The sequence below is a fragment of the Salmo salar genome, chromosome ssa12 (genome assembly GCF_905237065.1).
Source record: "Salmo salar chromosome ssa12, Ssal_v3.1, whole genome shotgun sequence".
In the NCBI taxonomy this organism is placed as follows: Eukaryota; Metazoa; Chordata; class Actinopteri; order Salmoniformes; family Salmonidae; genus Salmo; species Salmo salar.
The window spans coordinates 15,532,047-15,548,181 of NC_059453.1; the positions used below are offsets into that span (position 1 = coordinate 15,532,047).

At 45.0% G+C, this 16,135-nt stretch overlaps 2 protein-coding genes across 2 annotated transcripts in view; one reads left to right on the forward strand and one right to left on the reverse strand.

Annotated features, from left to right (window-relative positions):
* Positions 1-53: 53 nt before the first annotated feature.
* On the reverse strand, positions 54-10,273 carry LOC106564287 (endonuclease III-like protein 1). The gene is made up of 6 exons (XM_045690820.1): positions 9,910-10,273; positions 9,309-9,580; positions 4,577-4,747; positions 2,798-2,957; positions 928-1,033; positions 54-744 (listed from the first exon to the last, which is right to left on the reverse strand). The coding sequence occupies exons 1-6, from the start codon at positions 10,175-10,177 to the stop codon at positions 417-419; spliced, it is 1,305 nt and encodes a 434-aa protein (XP_045546776.1). The 5' UTR covers positions 10,178-10,273; the 3' UTR covers positions 54-416.
* The window catches only part of LOC106595758 (tuberin), an 87,255-nt gene continuing 81,091 nt past the window's right edge, over positions 9,972-16,135 (forward strand). Inside the window, 3 exon segments of the mRNA XM_045690821.1 lie at positions 9,972-10,203; positions 14,967-15,123; positions 15,911-15,997. Coding sequence (XP_045546777.1) covers positions 10,202-10,203; positions 14,967-15,123; positions 15,911-15,997 — 246 coding nt within the window. The 5' untranslated portion in view covers positions 9,972-10,201.

The window sequence follows — 16,135 nt, forward strand, 5'->3', positions numbered from 1 at the left end:
AAAACATTTAAGTGCCGATAATTGTATGGGACAATATACAAACGTGTTTGAGATCATTTGAAAAATAACATTTTATTGAGTACATTTATTTATTGGTTCAGTTTTGATAAAGATATGAAAATATGAATTGTTTATTAGTTGATGTAAAAATCTAAATGTAACGATTTTAAGGTTATTTTGGGGTGGTGTGAGAAATTCTAGCAAAATATATGGGGTCCACAGAAATTTGGTCCAAAAATGGTCTCCCCGCTAAAGAAGTTAATACCACTGGGATAGTAGGAGTTACCACCATATTTCTAGTACCGCTCATTTCAAAGCAGTCAAGGGAAGTGACAAGTGCACACTTTTGGAGGAAGGAGAGAGAATTGGGACATGGTCCCTATATCTCTATAGGGATTCTACCCCCTTCTGTCGTATCATGTAGAGTAGGTTTTGGCTTTGGACTTCCTTTTTCTGGGCAGCAGAGGAGGGGAGAGGGCGGTAGCCAAAGATTTCTCTTTGACTGGTGTGGCTGAGGAGGAGGAGGGGGGTGATAACCCCAAACCAGGCTCCAGCTTGACCCTGGAGGTCTTGGGGGAGTGTGGTGAGCGAGGTGACCCAGCTTTAGGCCTCTTGGCTGGGGAGGCTTGGTGGGCGGAGGGGCAGCTGTGCTGGTTCAGACACACGGAGCAGAGAGGATTGACAGGTAGACACACCTGTTGACCAAACCCCACCAGCAACCAGTTGATCTCACTCCATAGATCCCTGTGTCGGGGAAGAGAGAGGAAGATCATCAATCACCATCCCCGTCTTCATCAAAATCATGTCAGACAGAAATCACAAGGACAAATGTTTCCCTTTCCTGCTGTAAGGGATCTGATTGGTCAGTGACTGGTTAACGAGTGACCTGATGGGTCAGAGGTACAGGAAGTGGTGTTGTCTGGTTACCTTGGTAACCAGTCTTCCAGGGCCTTGCGTGTCTCCTCTGGGTTCTTGGTCCCACCTCTCGTCCATCCGAGCCGGTTGGAGATACGGTGGACGTGTGTGTCCACGCCTACTCTCTCACACACACACACACACACACACACACACACACACACACACACACAATAAAAACAACAAAAAGTAGAAGGAAACTATCCCATGAGAAGTTGCCCACTATATAATCCAATAGAACTACCACTCTGAACTTGATCAGGCGACACCACAAAACAATAGTATGGGATTTGTAGTCCTACAGTTGAAGTCGGAAGTCTACATACACTTAGATTGGAGTCATTAAAACTTGTTTTTCAACCACTCCACAAATTTCTTGTTAACTAACTATAGTTTTGGAAAGTCGGTTAGGACATCTACTTTGTGCATGACAAGTAATTTTTCAAACAATTGTTTACAGACAGATTATTTCACTTATAATTCACTGTATCACAATTCCAGTGGGTCAGAGGTTTACATACACTAAGTTGACTGTGGCTTTTAACAGCTTGGAAAATTCCAGAAAATGATGTCATGGCTTTAGAAGCTTCTGATAGGATAATTGACATCATGTGAGTCAATTGGGGGTGTACATGTGGATGTATTTCAAGGCCTACCTTCAAACTCACTGCCTCTTTGCTTGACATCATGGGAAAATCTGCCAAGACCTCAGAGAAAAAAATTGTAGACCTACACAAGTCTGGTTCAGCCTTGGGAGCAATTTCCAAACGCCTGAAGGTACCACGTTCATCTGTACAAACAATAGTACGCAAGTATAAACACCATGGGACCACGCAGCCGGCATACCGCTCAGGAAGGAGACACGTGCTGTCTCCTAGAGATGAAATACTTTGGTGCGAAAAGTGCAAATCAATCCCAGAACAACAGCAAAGGACCTTGTGAAGATGCTGCAGGAAACGGGTACAAAAGTATCTATATCCACAGTAAAACGAGTCCTATATCGACATAACCTGAAAGGCCGCTCAGCGAGGAAGAAGCCACTGCTCCAAAACCGCCATAAAAAAGCCAGACTACGGTTTGCAACTGCACATGAGGACAAAGATCGTACTTTTTGGAGAAATGTCCTCTGGTCTGATGAAACAAAAATAGAACTGTTTGGCCATAATGACCATTGTTATGTTTGGAGGAAAAAGGGGGAGGCTTGCAAGCCGAAGAACACCATCCCAACCTTGAAGCACGGGGGTGGCAGCATCATGTTGTGGGGGTGCTTTGCTGCAGGAGGGACAGGTGCACTTCACAAAATATATTGAAGCAACATCTCAAGACATCAGTCAGGAGGTTAAAGCTTGGTCGCAAACGGGTCTTCCAAATGGACAATGACCCCAAGCATACTTCCAAAGTTGTGGCAAAATGGCTTAAGGACAACAAAGTCAATGTATTGGAGTGGCCATCACAAAGCCCTGACCTCAATCCTATAGAAAATGTGTGGGCAGAACTGAAAAAGCGTGTGCGAGTAAGGAGGCCTACAAACCTGACTCCGTTACACCAGCTCTGTCAGGAGAAATGGGCCAAAATTCACCCAACTTATTGTGGGAAGCTTGTGGAAGGCTACCCGAAACATTTGACCCAAGTTAAACAATTTAAAGGCAATGCTACCAAATACTAATTGAGTTTATGTAAACTTCTGACCCACTGGGAATGTGATGAAAGAAATAAAAGCTGAAATAAATAAATTCTCTATTATTCTAACATTTTACATTCTTAAAATTAAGTGGTGATCCTAACTGACCTAAGACAGGAAATTGTGAAAAACTGAGTTTAAATGTATTTGGCTAAGGTGTATGTAAACTTCTGACTTCAACTGTATATGAGCCATACCTACCTATGCCAGAGACCTGGTGCCAGGCGATGTCCATGGCCAGGTGAGCCATCTTGGGTCCAACTCCAGGTAGTCGTACCAGACCCTCCACTGTGTTAGGGATGTCCCCTCTAAACTCTCTCTGGAGTATCACTGACATCTGCTTCAGGTACTTCACCTTGGTCTGGAGGAGGGTGGGTAGGAGAGAAGACATGTCAAGGTTTTATTCATACTCATGTTCAAAGGAAGACATGGTGCAGTAAGAGTGTGTCTTCAGAAAGTATTCTCACCCCTTGACTTTTCCACATGGTACAGCCTGAATTTAAAATGGATTACATTGAGATTTGTCACTGGCCTACCCACAATACCCCATAATGTGGAATGTTTTTATTTTTTACAAATTAATTAATAAAAAGCTGAAATGCTTGAGTAAAGTATTCAATCCTTTGCTATGACTAAATAATTTCAGGCGTAAATATTTGCTTAACAAGTGCATTGACTCACTCTGTGTGCAATAGTGTTTAACATGATTTTTGAATGACTACCATATCTCTGTTCCCAACACAGAATTATCTGTATGGTCCCTCAGTCGAGCAGTGAATTTCAAACACAGATTCAACCACAAAAACTAGGGAGGTTTTCCAATGGCTCATAAAGTAGAGCAGATGGGTTGGTAGATGGGTAAAAATAAAAAGCAGATATTGAATATCCCTTTCAACATGGTGAAGTTATTAATTACACTTTGGATGGTGTGTCGATACACCCAGTCACTACAAAGATGCAGGCGTACTTCCCAACTCAGTTGCCAGTGAGGAAGGAAGCTGCTCAGGGATTTTACCATGAGGCCAATGGTGACTTTAAAACAGTTACAGAGTTGAATGGCTGTGATAATAAACTGAGGATGGATCAGCAACATTGTAGTTACTCCACAATACTAACATAAATGACCGAGTGAAAAGAAGGAAGCCTGTACAGAATACAAATACTCCAGAACATGGATCCTGTTTGCAACAATTCACTGAAGTAATACTGCAAAAAATGTGTCAAAGCAATACATTTTTTGTCCTGGATACAAAGTGTTATGTTTAAGGCAAATCCAATACAACACATTACAGAGTACCACTCTCCATATTTTAAAGGATAGTGGTGGCTGCATCATGTTATGGGTATGCTTTTAATTGTTAAGGACTAGAGAGTTTTTCAGGATAAAATAAACAGAATGGAGCTAAGCACAGGCAAAATCCTGGAGGAAAACCTGGTTCCGTCTGCTTTCCACCAGACACTGGCAGATGAATTCATCTTTCAGCAGGACAACAACCTAAAACACAAGGCCAAATCTACACTGGAGTTGCTTACCAAGAAGACAGTTAATGTTCCTGAGTGGCAGAATTACAATTTTGACTTAAATATACTTAGAAATATATGGCAATGGTTGTCTAGCAATAAACAACAACCAATTTGACAGAGCTTGAGGAATTTTGAAAAGAATAATGGGCAAATGATGCACAATCTAGGTGTGGAAAGCTCTTAGAGACTTACCCAGAAAGACTCACAGCTGTAGTCGCTGTCACATGTATTGACTCAGGGGGTTGAATACTTATCTAATGAAGATATATTAGTGTTTTATTTTTCATGAATTTTCTACAAATATTTATACTTTATCTGTGACAGAGTATGGTGTAGATCATTGACCAATAACCCCCACAATTAAATCCATTTTAATCCCACTTTGTAACACAACAAAATGTGGAAAAAGTCAAGGGCTGTGAACACTTTGTGAAGGCAGTGTATAGTGTGTGTTACCCTCCAGAAGCCAACAGGGTAGATGAGTTGTCCCAGTGTGTCATCGTCAGTGTTGACTATGTTGTCCACCGTACAGCCATGAGCCCTGAGTCTCTGCAGAGCTGCACTGGTCACCTGGTCCCTTGTCTGACTAGACAACATCAGAGACACCAGCACCTGGTAACGTCGCACCTGGTGGAAGAGATGAGGGGGAGGGGAGAGAGTCTTTAATCTGGCTAGACAACTTTAGAGAGACCAGGACCTGATAACGCCTCACTTGATGGGCGAGGAGGGGAGAGTCTTTAATCTGGCATCTTTTAGATAGTAAACTACACATAAAAAAGCATATGGACACCACTTCAAATTAGTGGATTCAGCTATTTCAGCCACACCCGTTGCTGACAGGTGTATAAAATCGAGCACACAGCCATGCAATCTCCATAGACAAACATTGGCAGTAGAATGGCCTTACTGAAAAGCTTAGTGACTTACGTGGCACCGTCATAAGATGCCACCTTTCCAATAAGTCAGTTCGTCAAATTTCTGCCCTGTTAGAGCTGCCCCGGTCAACTGTAAGTGCTGTTATTGTGAAGTGGAAACGTCTATGAGCAACAACGGCTCAGCCGCGAAGTGGTAGGTCACACAAGCTCACAGAACAGGATCTCCGAGTGATGGAGTGCGTAGCATGTAAAAATAGTCTGTCCTCGGTTGCAACAATCACTACTGAGTTCCAAACTGTCTCTGGAAGCAACGCCAGCACAAGAACTGTTCGTCAGGAGCTTCATGAAATGGGTTTCCATGGCTAAGCATCACCATGTGCAATGCCAAGCGTCGGCTGGAGTGGTGTAAAGCTCTCCGCCATTGGACTCTGGAGCAGTGGAAACGCGTTCTCTGGAGTGATGAATCACAGTTCACCATCTGGCAGTCCGATGGACGAATCTGGGTTTGGCGGATGCCAGGAAAACACTACCTGCCCCAATGCATAGTGCCAACTGTAAAGTTTGGTGGAGGAGGAATAATGTTCTGGGGCTGTTTTTCATGGTTCCGGCTAGGCCAGTTCCAGTGAAGGGAAATCTTAACGCTACAGCATACAATGACATTCTAGACAATTCTGTGCTTCCAACTTTGTGGCAACAGTTTGGGGAAGGCCCTTTCCTGTTTTAGCATGACAATGCCCCCGTGCACAAAGCGAGGCCCATACAGAGTGTGGATCGGTGTGGAAGTATTTGACTGGCATGCACATAGCCCTGACCTCAACCCCATCGAACACCTTTGTGATGAATTGAAACGCCGACTGCAAACCAGGCCTAATCGCCCAACATCAGTGCCCAACCTCACTAATGCTCTTTTGGCTGCAAGTCCCTGCAGCAATGTTCCAACATTTAGTGGAAAGCCTTCCCTGAAGAGTGGAGGCTGTTATAGCAGCAAGGAGGGGGACCAACTCCATATAAAATGCCCATGATTTTGGAATGAGATGTTCAACGAGCAGGTGTCCACATACTTTTGGTAATGTAGTGTATATCCTTGCTAGTATGCCTCTGATGCACTACTTTGTGTTAAAATTGAGTATTCGGTAGGCGTACACTTTTCTCTTTCATTGTTTCTAAAGAGGTCTCCACTCTCAGAATGAGGTTGACTCATCACTCCTGGTGGGAGAATAGGTGTACATAGCTAACATGTCATGTAACATCTAACTTTTATATCCTTGTGTGTCATGGTGGTATAGCCTGATTCAACTGGCCTCATGTAAACAGCTTGGGATGTATTCATTAGTCGCACACTGTAGAAAAAAGTTTTCCAACGGAAAACGTCCTGCTTCGAAATCAAGTGTTTCTATTGGACAAATTCAGGTAAGTCCTGCCTAGTTCTGTTTGCGTCTGTTTGGTTCCTAGTGAATACACCCCAGCTAGCTAGCTAGGCCCATCTCCGATCTTCAACACTTTTGCACTGTTTGTTTCGTAAGCTCATGACAAATCATATCCAGTGACATAACTTAACTGCAGTTCCACATCCTCCTTTTATAGTGCTGGATGTATTTCACCTTTATCCTGGAACATAAATCAGATATACAGCATTCTGACAATACTCTGTAGAACCCCTCCAACTCTAATGGGTATTCTGCTGTTCTACCTGCAGGGTTCAACTAGTTCTACTGGTGGATCACTGCTACTACCTCTGTGTATTCTACTGTTCTACCGGCAGGGTTCAACTAGTTCTACTGGTGGAACCCTGCTACTACCTCTGTATTCTACTGTTCTACCGGCAGGGTTCAACTAGTTCTACTGGTGGAACCCTGCTACTACCTCTGTATTCTACTGTTCTACCTGCAGGGTTCAACTAGTTCTACTGGTGGAACCCTGCTACTACTCTCCCTGTATTGTCACTAGTTCTACTCTGCTACCTGAGGGTTCAACTAGTTCTACTGGTGGAACCCTGCTACTACCTCTGTATTCTACTGTTCTACCGGCAGGGTTCAACTAGTTCTACTGGTGGAACCCTGCTACTACCTCTGTATTCTACTGTTCTACCTGCAGGGTTCAACTAGTTCTACTGGTGGAACCCTGCTACTACATCTGTGTATTGTATTGTTCTACCTGCAGGGTTCAACTAGTTCTACTGGTGGAACCCTGCTACTACCTCTGTATTCTACTGTTCTACCGGCAGGGTTCAACTAGTTCTACTGGTGGAACCCTGCTACTACCTCTGTATTCTACTGTTCTACCGGCAGGGTTCAACTAGTTCTACTGGTGGAACCCTGCTACTACATCTGTGTATTCTAACGCCCTACAGGCAACAGTCAGCACCACCTGTGGAAAGGGAGTTTGTGTGATTGGCACAGACAACATACTGTGTGTCAGGAATGACCCCTTTGTGTGTTACATATTGTCATGACCAGTGTTACATTGTGGCATTACCAGTACTACATAATGCGACATAGACCTAAATAGATCATGATCAGTGCTACATAGTCCTTCATAGGTCCTACATAGATCCTGACTAGTGCAACATAATCCTTCATAGGACTACATAGACCTACATAGATCCTGACCAGTACTACATAATCCTTCATAGACCTACATAGATCCTGACCAGTACTACATAATCCTTCATAGACCTACATAGATCCTGACCAGTACTACATAGACCAGTATCAGTGCTAGACCCAGTGGTTCTTTGACAGACAGTGATACAGCTCGTGCTCCAGTGAGTTACACCTGCCGCAGGTGAGAGGTTTGTGACCAGTGATGACCTGGAAGTAGATCTGTTGGTCTCTAACCCCCCAGTAGACCTGGGGGGGAATGGGGGGGAATGGAGAGCGGAGCTCCCTCAAACTCCCACATTACTTTAGCGGCAAAATATAAGTGCAGAACACACAAAGCCCTGGTGTAGCCGATTTCTGCCACTGCTCTACAGTGGTAGCTGTAGATCAGGTCTCCGCCCCACAGGTCTAGATCAGGTCTCCGCCCCACAGGTCTAGATCAGGTCTCCGCCCCACAGGTCTAGATCAGGTCTCCGCCCCACAGGTCTAGATCAGGTCTCCGCCCCACAGGTCTAGATCAGGTCTCCGCCCTACAGGTCTAGAACAGGTCTCCGCCCTACAGGTCTAGATCAGGTCTCCGCCCCACAGGTCTAGAACAGGTCTCCGCCCCACAGGTCTAGAACAGGTCTCCGCCCTACAGGTCTAGAACAGGTCTCCGCCCCACAGGTCTAGAACAGGTCTCTACCCCAGGTGAGTGCCAGGTCAGAGATGATGGACAGGTAACCGTTGAGCTCCCTCTGCCCGGCGGGGTGGACTGAAGTCACAACCTCTGTGAAGCGGGAGAAGGCTAGGGCGAACTCGGGGAAGGTGAGGACGCGGGAGAGGGAGGAGCCAAGGCAGGAAGCGGTCTCTTGGTAGGTCAACAGGAGGTTCGTGTTACAGTGGGAGAATGTGTGGACAGCACGGAGCAGGGGGTAGCAGGGGCTGGTGAGGAGAGAAGCCTGGTCCACCTCTGACCCGGAGAGGATGAGGGAGCAGAGAGAGGGGTGGCAGTGGCCAGGGTGTAGGTGGGGAGGTAAGAGGAGGGGAGAGGAAGGAAGGTGGGGAATCTTAATCTTAAAGTAAGTTGTAATGTAAATCATGTACATTGTAATGGAGATAACCCCACAGGAGAAGGGCATTGTGGTTGGTATAGACGAGTGTATAGACAGGTTCAGGGGCTGAGGCTGGGCGTAGGCAGGAGTAGGGTAAGAAACACGGGCAGGGGCATACGTAGATACAGCTGTTGGAGTAGCTATGGGCTGGGTAGTGGGAGCAGAGATAGAGGCAGTAGAGGCATAGGGCTGGACAGTAGTGGTACGGGCCCAAGCAGAAACAACAGAGATGGAGGCAGTAGAGGCATAGGGCTGGACAGTAGTGGTACGGGCCCAAGCAGAAACAACAGAGATGGAGGCAGTAGAGGCATAGGGCTGGACAGTAGTGGTACGGGCCCAAGCAGAAACAACAGAGATGGAGGCAGTAGAGGCATAGGGCTGGACAGTAGTGGTACAGGCCCAAGCAGAACCAACAGAGATGGAGGCAGTAGAGGCATAGGGCTGGACAGTAGTGGTCCAGGCCCAAGCAGAACCAACAGAGATGGAGGCAGTAGGGGTAAAGGTTAGTATTGGCTGGATGTAGGGTGGTAGGACAGACAGCAGGGGGTTAGCTGGGTGGGGCAAAGCGGTAGTGGGGGGTGTACGACGGAGAGACAGAAACCAGTGGGGTCTCACCCACCTCATCAGGGGCGTGTGTGTCGTAGCATTTCCCCGCCCCCATGAGGTCAACAGGCGCGTCCCTGGCGCTCCTCATCTGACGCACATGACCCAGCTGCTTGCTCCAATCAGGAGGCTCCCAGTGTTTAGGCTCCACCTTCCCATCGTATTCCACCTTCACCTGGGCCCTCCTCCTCCGCAGGATGGGTTCCAGGGGTAACAGGGGCTGGGCTTTGTCTGGCTCAGCTTTTGATTGGCCGATGGATGAGCGACGGAACCTAGAGGAGCCAATATCTGCAAGGTAAAGTAAGGGCGGGGGACAGAAGTTGAGTGATGAGGTGTGCTGAACATTCTGAGGCATACAGAAATTATGCCACATTCTTCATGTACTGAACATACAGGAAGTAGTAGATGTCATCGTCACCTGTGTCAAAGATATTAGGGGTGTATTCAGACTGTGTGCATATAGCCAGGCCGTAGGCTCTCTTTCTCTGAAGTCAACTCTTAGTTGTTGTTTTAGGCTACAGCTTGTCCCATCTGAAAGTCCCTCAATGATGCAGCAAGATATTGCTTCAGTGTGTAGATGTCAGAAGGGAAACATTGTGATAAAAACGGATTCATACCTGAAGCGTCTCGTCCCAAACTCTGATTTGATACGCTGGAATCTTCTTCCTCCAGTTTCACTTGCGCCCTCGAAGCAGCGGCGCTCAACACTCTCCTCTCCATCCTAGTTTTTAACGTCGTGGCTAAACCGGCATGGGGCACGGTCTTGTTACCGCTCCGAGTGATGACCGCGGTACTCTCAACGAAATAAGGCGAGGTCATTTTGAAACAGTGGAAAGCATAGGAGACCGTTGTGCTGCAAGTGGGACGGACCGTGGCTAACAACATTAGCTTGTTAGCTAGCTAAAACAAATGTATACAAGTGTTTAACATTTTCCAAGTACTATTGATGGATATGGAAACGTGACCTACTCTGGTTGATGATTTCATTTTCAAAGGACAGGCACGTTAAGACTAGCTAGAACATTAAACAAACGTTACATTTTAACTCGACACCTATTGCTTTTTCGAGCAATGTTTTCAGTAGGAACTACATCACCCGTCAGCTCCCGCGACAAACGTGTTTTTAAAGGAAGTGCCCGACAGTCCATCCGGTTGTCGAGTAGGGGGACTGATCTGACTTGGGGAAAGCTTTTGAAAAATGTGGATAAAAATTCTAAATGCATGAATTTGGCTTGCTCGGTAGTTTGTCCACCTGCCAGCCTCACGTGAATGACGCCAGAAACGCATCTAGATCGATAGAAGGTATGAGTTTCCGTTGTTTTTAAAGCCCTACGTCTGGAACGCAAACAAGCAGATAGCTAGTCAACAATATGTATTTATTAGTGCTTGTTTGTGTCGCTCTTTCTCTCTCCCTGTCCGCTATTTCGTCAGCTGTTCCGGACGGATGTTGAACGTCCACGAATGGGCACCTGACCGGGTACTGTTGATACATCTAAAACAGAACTAGCTAACGTTACTTAGCTATCGTTGTTCACTCGGTTCTCTCTTTGCTTGACAGGGAGAATTCTATCAACATTCCCCTGGCTTGTTTCGTGGTACACTCTCTCTCCCCAGCTAGAATTCAGTAGCTGATTGCCAATGTATAGCCTAATTGCGTCCCAAATGGCACTGTATTCTATATGTAGTGATTGTGCCATTTGGGACGTATTCTATATTAGCACGGACACACAAATTACCACTTTCCCGTGGCCACAACAGAGTCCTCCTAGCTGCTTTCTTTACAAGCGGTTATTATTCGCTTTATGTAACAACAACGTTATCGATATCATATTAAAGGCCATTTAGTATGTGCAGAGGAATGGAATGCTGCTTGGGAAATTGTTTGCTGTCTGATGTGCTCGCTTCGCATGCGTGTGCACGCAGCCTGGAGGTGCACTAATTTCTGGAGAACCACAGATGCAAAGGACAACAACGTGTCGAGAAGGGGTGTGATGTTGGGGCATGTCGCTGTCATTTATCTGTTTGACAGAAACTAACAGCAGTCACGTAATGCAAAAAGTTGGGCCAGGGCTCTCTCAATTGATCTTTACCCGATTCCTTGTACTCAAAACACATTGAATTGAATTTTATTTCTGGTATAATTTTTTTAAACATTGGAAGTCTGAGGAGAAGCAACCTTGTTGGTTAAAAGGAGGCGAGTAGGTAGGAGGTGAGTAAACATAGTCAATAAACTGTACATTGATAACCAACTGTCCCGAGACACCAAGACAACTCCATGGCTTTTCTAAATGATACAAAGTTCCCAAAGAGGAGTGGAATAATGGAACACCCAATACTACATTTACATTTTAGTTATTTAGCAGACGCTCTTATCCAGAGCGACTTACAGTAGTGAATGCATACATTTCATCCATTATTTTTAATATATATTTTTTCCCGTACTGGTCCCCCGTGGGAATCGAACCCACAACCCTGGCGTTGCAAACACCATGCTCTACCAACTGAGCTACACGGGACCGTACTATTCATGTTCTCTCCCTACCACCCAATACTATTCATGTTCTCTCTCTACCACCCAATACTATTCATGTTCTCTCTCTACCACCCAATACTATTCATGTTCTCTCCCTACCACCCAATACTATTCATGTTCTCTCTCTACCACCCAATACTATTCATGTTCTCTCTCTACCACCCAATACTATTCATGTTCTCTCTCTACCACCCAATACTATTCATGTTCTCTCCCTCCCACCCAATACTATTCATGTTCTCTCTCTACCACCCAATACTATTCATGTTCTCTCTCTACCACCCAATACTATTCATGTTCTCTCTCTACCACCCAATACTATTCATGTTCTCTCCCTACCACCCAATACTATTCATGTTCTCTCCCTACCACCCAATACTATTCATGTTCTCTCTCTACCACCCAATACTATTCATGTTCTCTCTCTACCACCCAATACTATTCATGTTCTCTCTCTACCACCCAATACTATTCATGTTCTCTCTCTACCACCCAATACTATTCATGTTCTCTCTCTACCACCCAATACTATTCATGTTCTCTCTCTACCACCCAATACTATTCATGTTCTCTCCCTACCACCCAATACTATTCACGTTCTCTCCCTACCACCCAATACTATTCATGTTCTCTCCTACCACCCAATGCTATTCATGTTCTCTCCTACCACCCAATACTATTCATGTTCTCTCCCTACCACCCAATACTATTCATGTTCTCTCCCTACCACCCAATACTATTCATGTTCTCTCCCTACCACCCAATACTATTCATGTTCTCTCCCTACCACCCAATACTATTCATGTTCTCTCCCTACCACCCAATACTATTCATGTTCTCTCCCTACCACCCAATACTATTCATGTTCTCTCCCTACCACCCAATACTATTCATGTTCTCTCCCTACCACCCAATACTATTCATGTTCTCTCTACCACCCAATACTATTCATGTTCTCTCTACCACCCAATACTATTCATGTTCTCTCTACCACCCAATACTATTCATGTTCTCTCTACCACCCAATACTATTCATGTTCTCTCTACCACCCAATACTATTCATGTTCTCTCTACCACCCAATACGATTCATGTTCTCTCTACCACCCAATACGATTCATGTTCTCTCTCTACCACCCAATACGATTCATGTTCTCTCTCTACCACCCAATACGATTCATGTTCTCTCTCTACCACCCAATACGATTCATGTTCTCTCTCTCTACCACCCAATACTATTCATGTTCTCTCTCTCTACCACCCAATACTATTCATGTTCTCTCTCTCGCTACCACCCAATACTATTCATGTTCTCTCTCTCTCTACCACCCAATACTATTCATGTTCTCTCCCTCTCTACCACCCAATACTATTCATGTTCTCTCCCTCTCTACCACCCAATACTATTCATGTTCTCTCCCTCTCTACCACCCAATACTATTCATGTTCTCTCCCTCTCTACCACCCAATACTATTCATGTTCTCTCTCTCTCTCTACCACCCAATACTATTCATGTTCTCTCTCTCTCTCTACCACCCAATACTATTCATGTTCTCTCTCTCTCTACCACCCAATACGATTCATGTTCTCTCTACCACCCAATACGATTCATGTTCTCTCTACCACCCAATACGATTCATGTTCTCTCTACCACCCAATACGATTCATGTTCTCTCACTACCACCCAATACGATTCATGTTCTCTCTCTACCACCCAATACGATTCATGTTCTCTCTCTACCACCCAATACTATTCATGTTCTCTCTCTACCACCCAATACTATTCATGTTCTCTCCCTACCACCCAATACTATTCATTTTCTCTCTCTACCACCCAATACTATTCATGTTCTCTCTCTACCACACAATACTATTCATGTTCTCTCTCTACCACCCAATAGTATTCATGTTCTCTCTCTACCACCCAATAGTATTCATGTTCCCTCTCTACCACCCAATACTATTCATGTTCTCTCTCTACCACCCAATACTATTCATGTTCTCTCCCTACCACCCAATACTATTCATGTTCCCTCTCTCCCACCCAATACTATTCATGTTCTCTCCCTACCACCCAATACTATTCATGTTCTCTCTCTCGCTACCACCCAATACTATTCATGTTCTCTCTCTCTACCACCCAATACTATTCATGTTCTCTCTCTCTACCACCCAATACTATTCACGTTCTCTCCTCTCTACCACCCAATACTATTCATGTTCTCTCTCTCTACCACCCAATACTATTCATGTTCTCTCTCTCTCTACCACCCAATACTATTCATGTTCTCTCTCTCTCTACCACCCAATACTATTCATGTTCTCTCTCTCTACCACCCAATACTATTCATGTTCTCTCTCTCTACCACCCAATACTATTCATGTTCTCTCTCTCTACCACCCAATACTATTCACGTTCTCTCTCTCTACCACCCAATACTATTCATGTTCTCTCTCTCTACCACCCAATACTATTCATGTTCTCTCTCTCTACCACCCAATACTATTCATGTTCTCTCTCTCTACCACCCAATACTATTCATGTTCTCTCTCTCTACCACCCAATACTATTCATGTTCTCTCTCTCTACCACCCAATACTATTCATGTTCTCTCTCTCTCTACCACCCAATACTATTCACGTTCTCTCTCTCTACCACCCAATACTATTCACGTTCTCTCTCTCTCTACCACCCAATACTATTCATGTTCTCTCTCTCTCTACCACCCAATACTATTCATGTTCTCTCTCTCTCTACCACCCAATACTATTCATGTTCTCTCTCTCTCTACCACCCAATACTATTCATGTTCTCTCTCTCTCTACCACCCATTACTATTCATGTTCTCTCTCTCTCTACCACCCAATACTATTCATGTTCTCTCTCTCTCTACCACCCAATACTATTCATGTTCTCTCCCTCTCTACCACCCAATACTATTCATGTTCTCTCTCTCTCTACCACCCAATACTATTCATGTTCTCTCTCTCTCTACCACCCAATACTATTCATGTTCTCTCTCTCTCTACCACCCAATACTATTCATGTTCTCTCTCTTCCTGACCCTGCTGGTTTTCCTCCCTCTGTTTCCACCAGAGGCCCAGTAGAGCCAGTGTAAACTGCCTGGTCCCTCCCCACAGGACCCCTCCTGGACCCCCAGCCATGAACAAGCAGCCCAGTAAAGAGAGTCTGAAGGACAAGGTCAAGGGGATATTTGGTTTGGGATCCCCTCGACCCCCCAGCAAGCAGACAGACAGCAAGCCCTCAGAGTTCATCATCACACTAGATATACTCAAGGTATGTAAGAGTGTGATGCAACTCCACACACATACTGTATACACCTACACACACCACATACATACTGTACACACACACACACACACACACACACACACACACACACACACACACACTACATACTGTACACACACACACGACACTGTACACACACCACATATATTCCACACACTGTACACACACACACGTACCACACACACTATATACATCGCACACAATACACACACACACACACACATACATACCACACATACCACACACACACCGCACACACTGTACACACATTCCACACATTCCACACACACACACTGTACATACATACCACACACTGTTCACACTTTCCACACACAACACACACTGTTCGCACACACTGTACACATACATACCACACACCGTATACACTGTACACACACATACTGTACACCCACACCATACGTACCACACACTGTACACACACACCACATATATACCACACACTGTACACAGTGTGTGGTATGGGGCAGCAGGTAGCCTAGTGGTTAGAGCATTAGGCCAGTAAATTAAAGGTTGTTGGATCGAATCCCCGAGCTGACAAGGTACAAATGTGTCGTTCTGACTCTGAACAAGGCAGTTAACCCACTGTTCCTAGGCCGTCATTGAAAATAAGAATTTGTTCTTAACTGACTTGCCTAGTTAAATAAAGGTTAAATAAATAAAAAAACACACATACTGTACACACACATACTGTGTACACACACACACACAATCAGTTTTCTGTCTCTGACCATCTTGCTGTTTTTCTCTTCAGGAGCTGCACCCTGACTGTGGCCTTAGCAACAGAATCCGGGTTGCTAACCATGTCTGTGACCTGGCCAAGGCCAAGAAGTTTGAGGAGGTGAGAGAGCACACCTACACACACCACATACATACTGTACACACACACACATACATACTGTACACACACACTGTACACACACCACATACATACTGTACACACACCACATACATACTGTACACACACCACATACATACT

What these genes read in the sequence shown, in the direction of transcription:
- LOC106564287 (XM_045690820.1), bottom strand. Translation starts at nt 10,177, where the DNA reads ATGTTGTTAGCCACGGTCCGTCCCACTTGCAGCACAACGGTCTCCTAT. An exon ending in ACACACACGCCCCTGATGAG is followed by an intron (nt 4,748 to 9,308) that starts GTGGGTGAGACC and finishes CTCTTCCACCAG; the next exon opens with GTGCGACGTTACCAGGTGCT. An exon ending in GCACCAGGTCTCTGGCATAG is followed by an intron (nt 1,034 to 2,797) that starts GTAGGTATGGCT and finishes GTGAGAGAGTAG; the next exon opens with GCGTGGACACACACGTCCAC.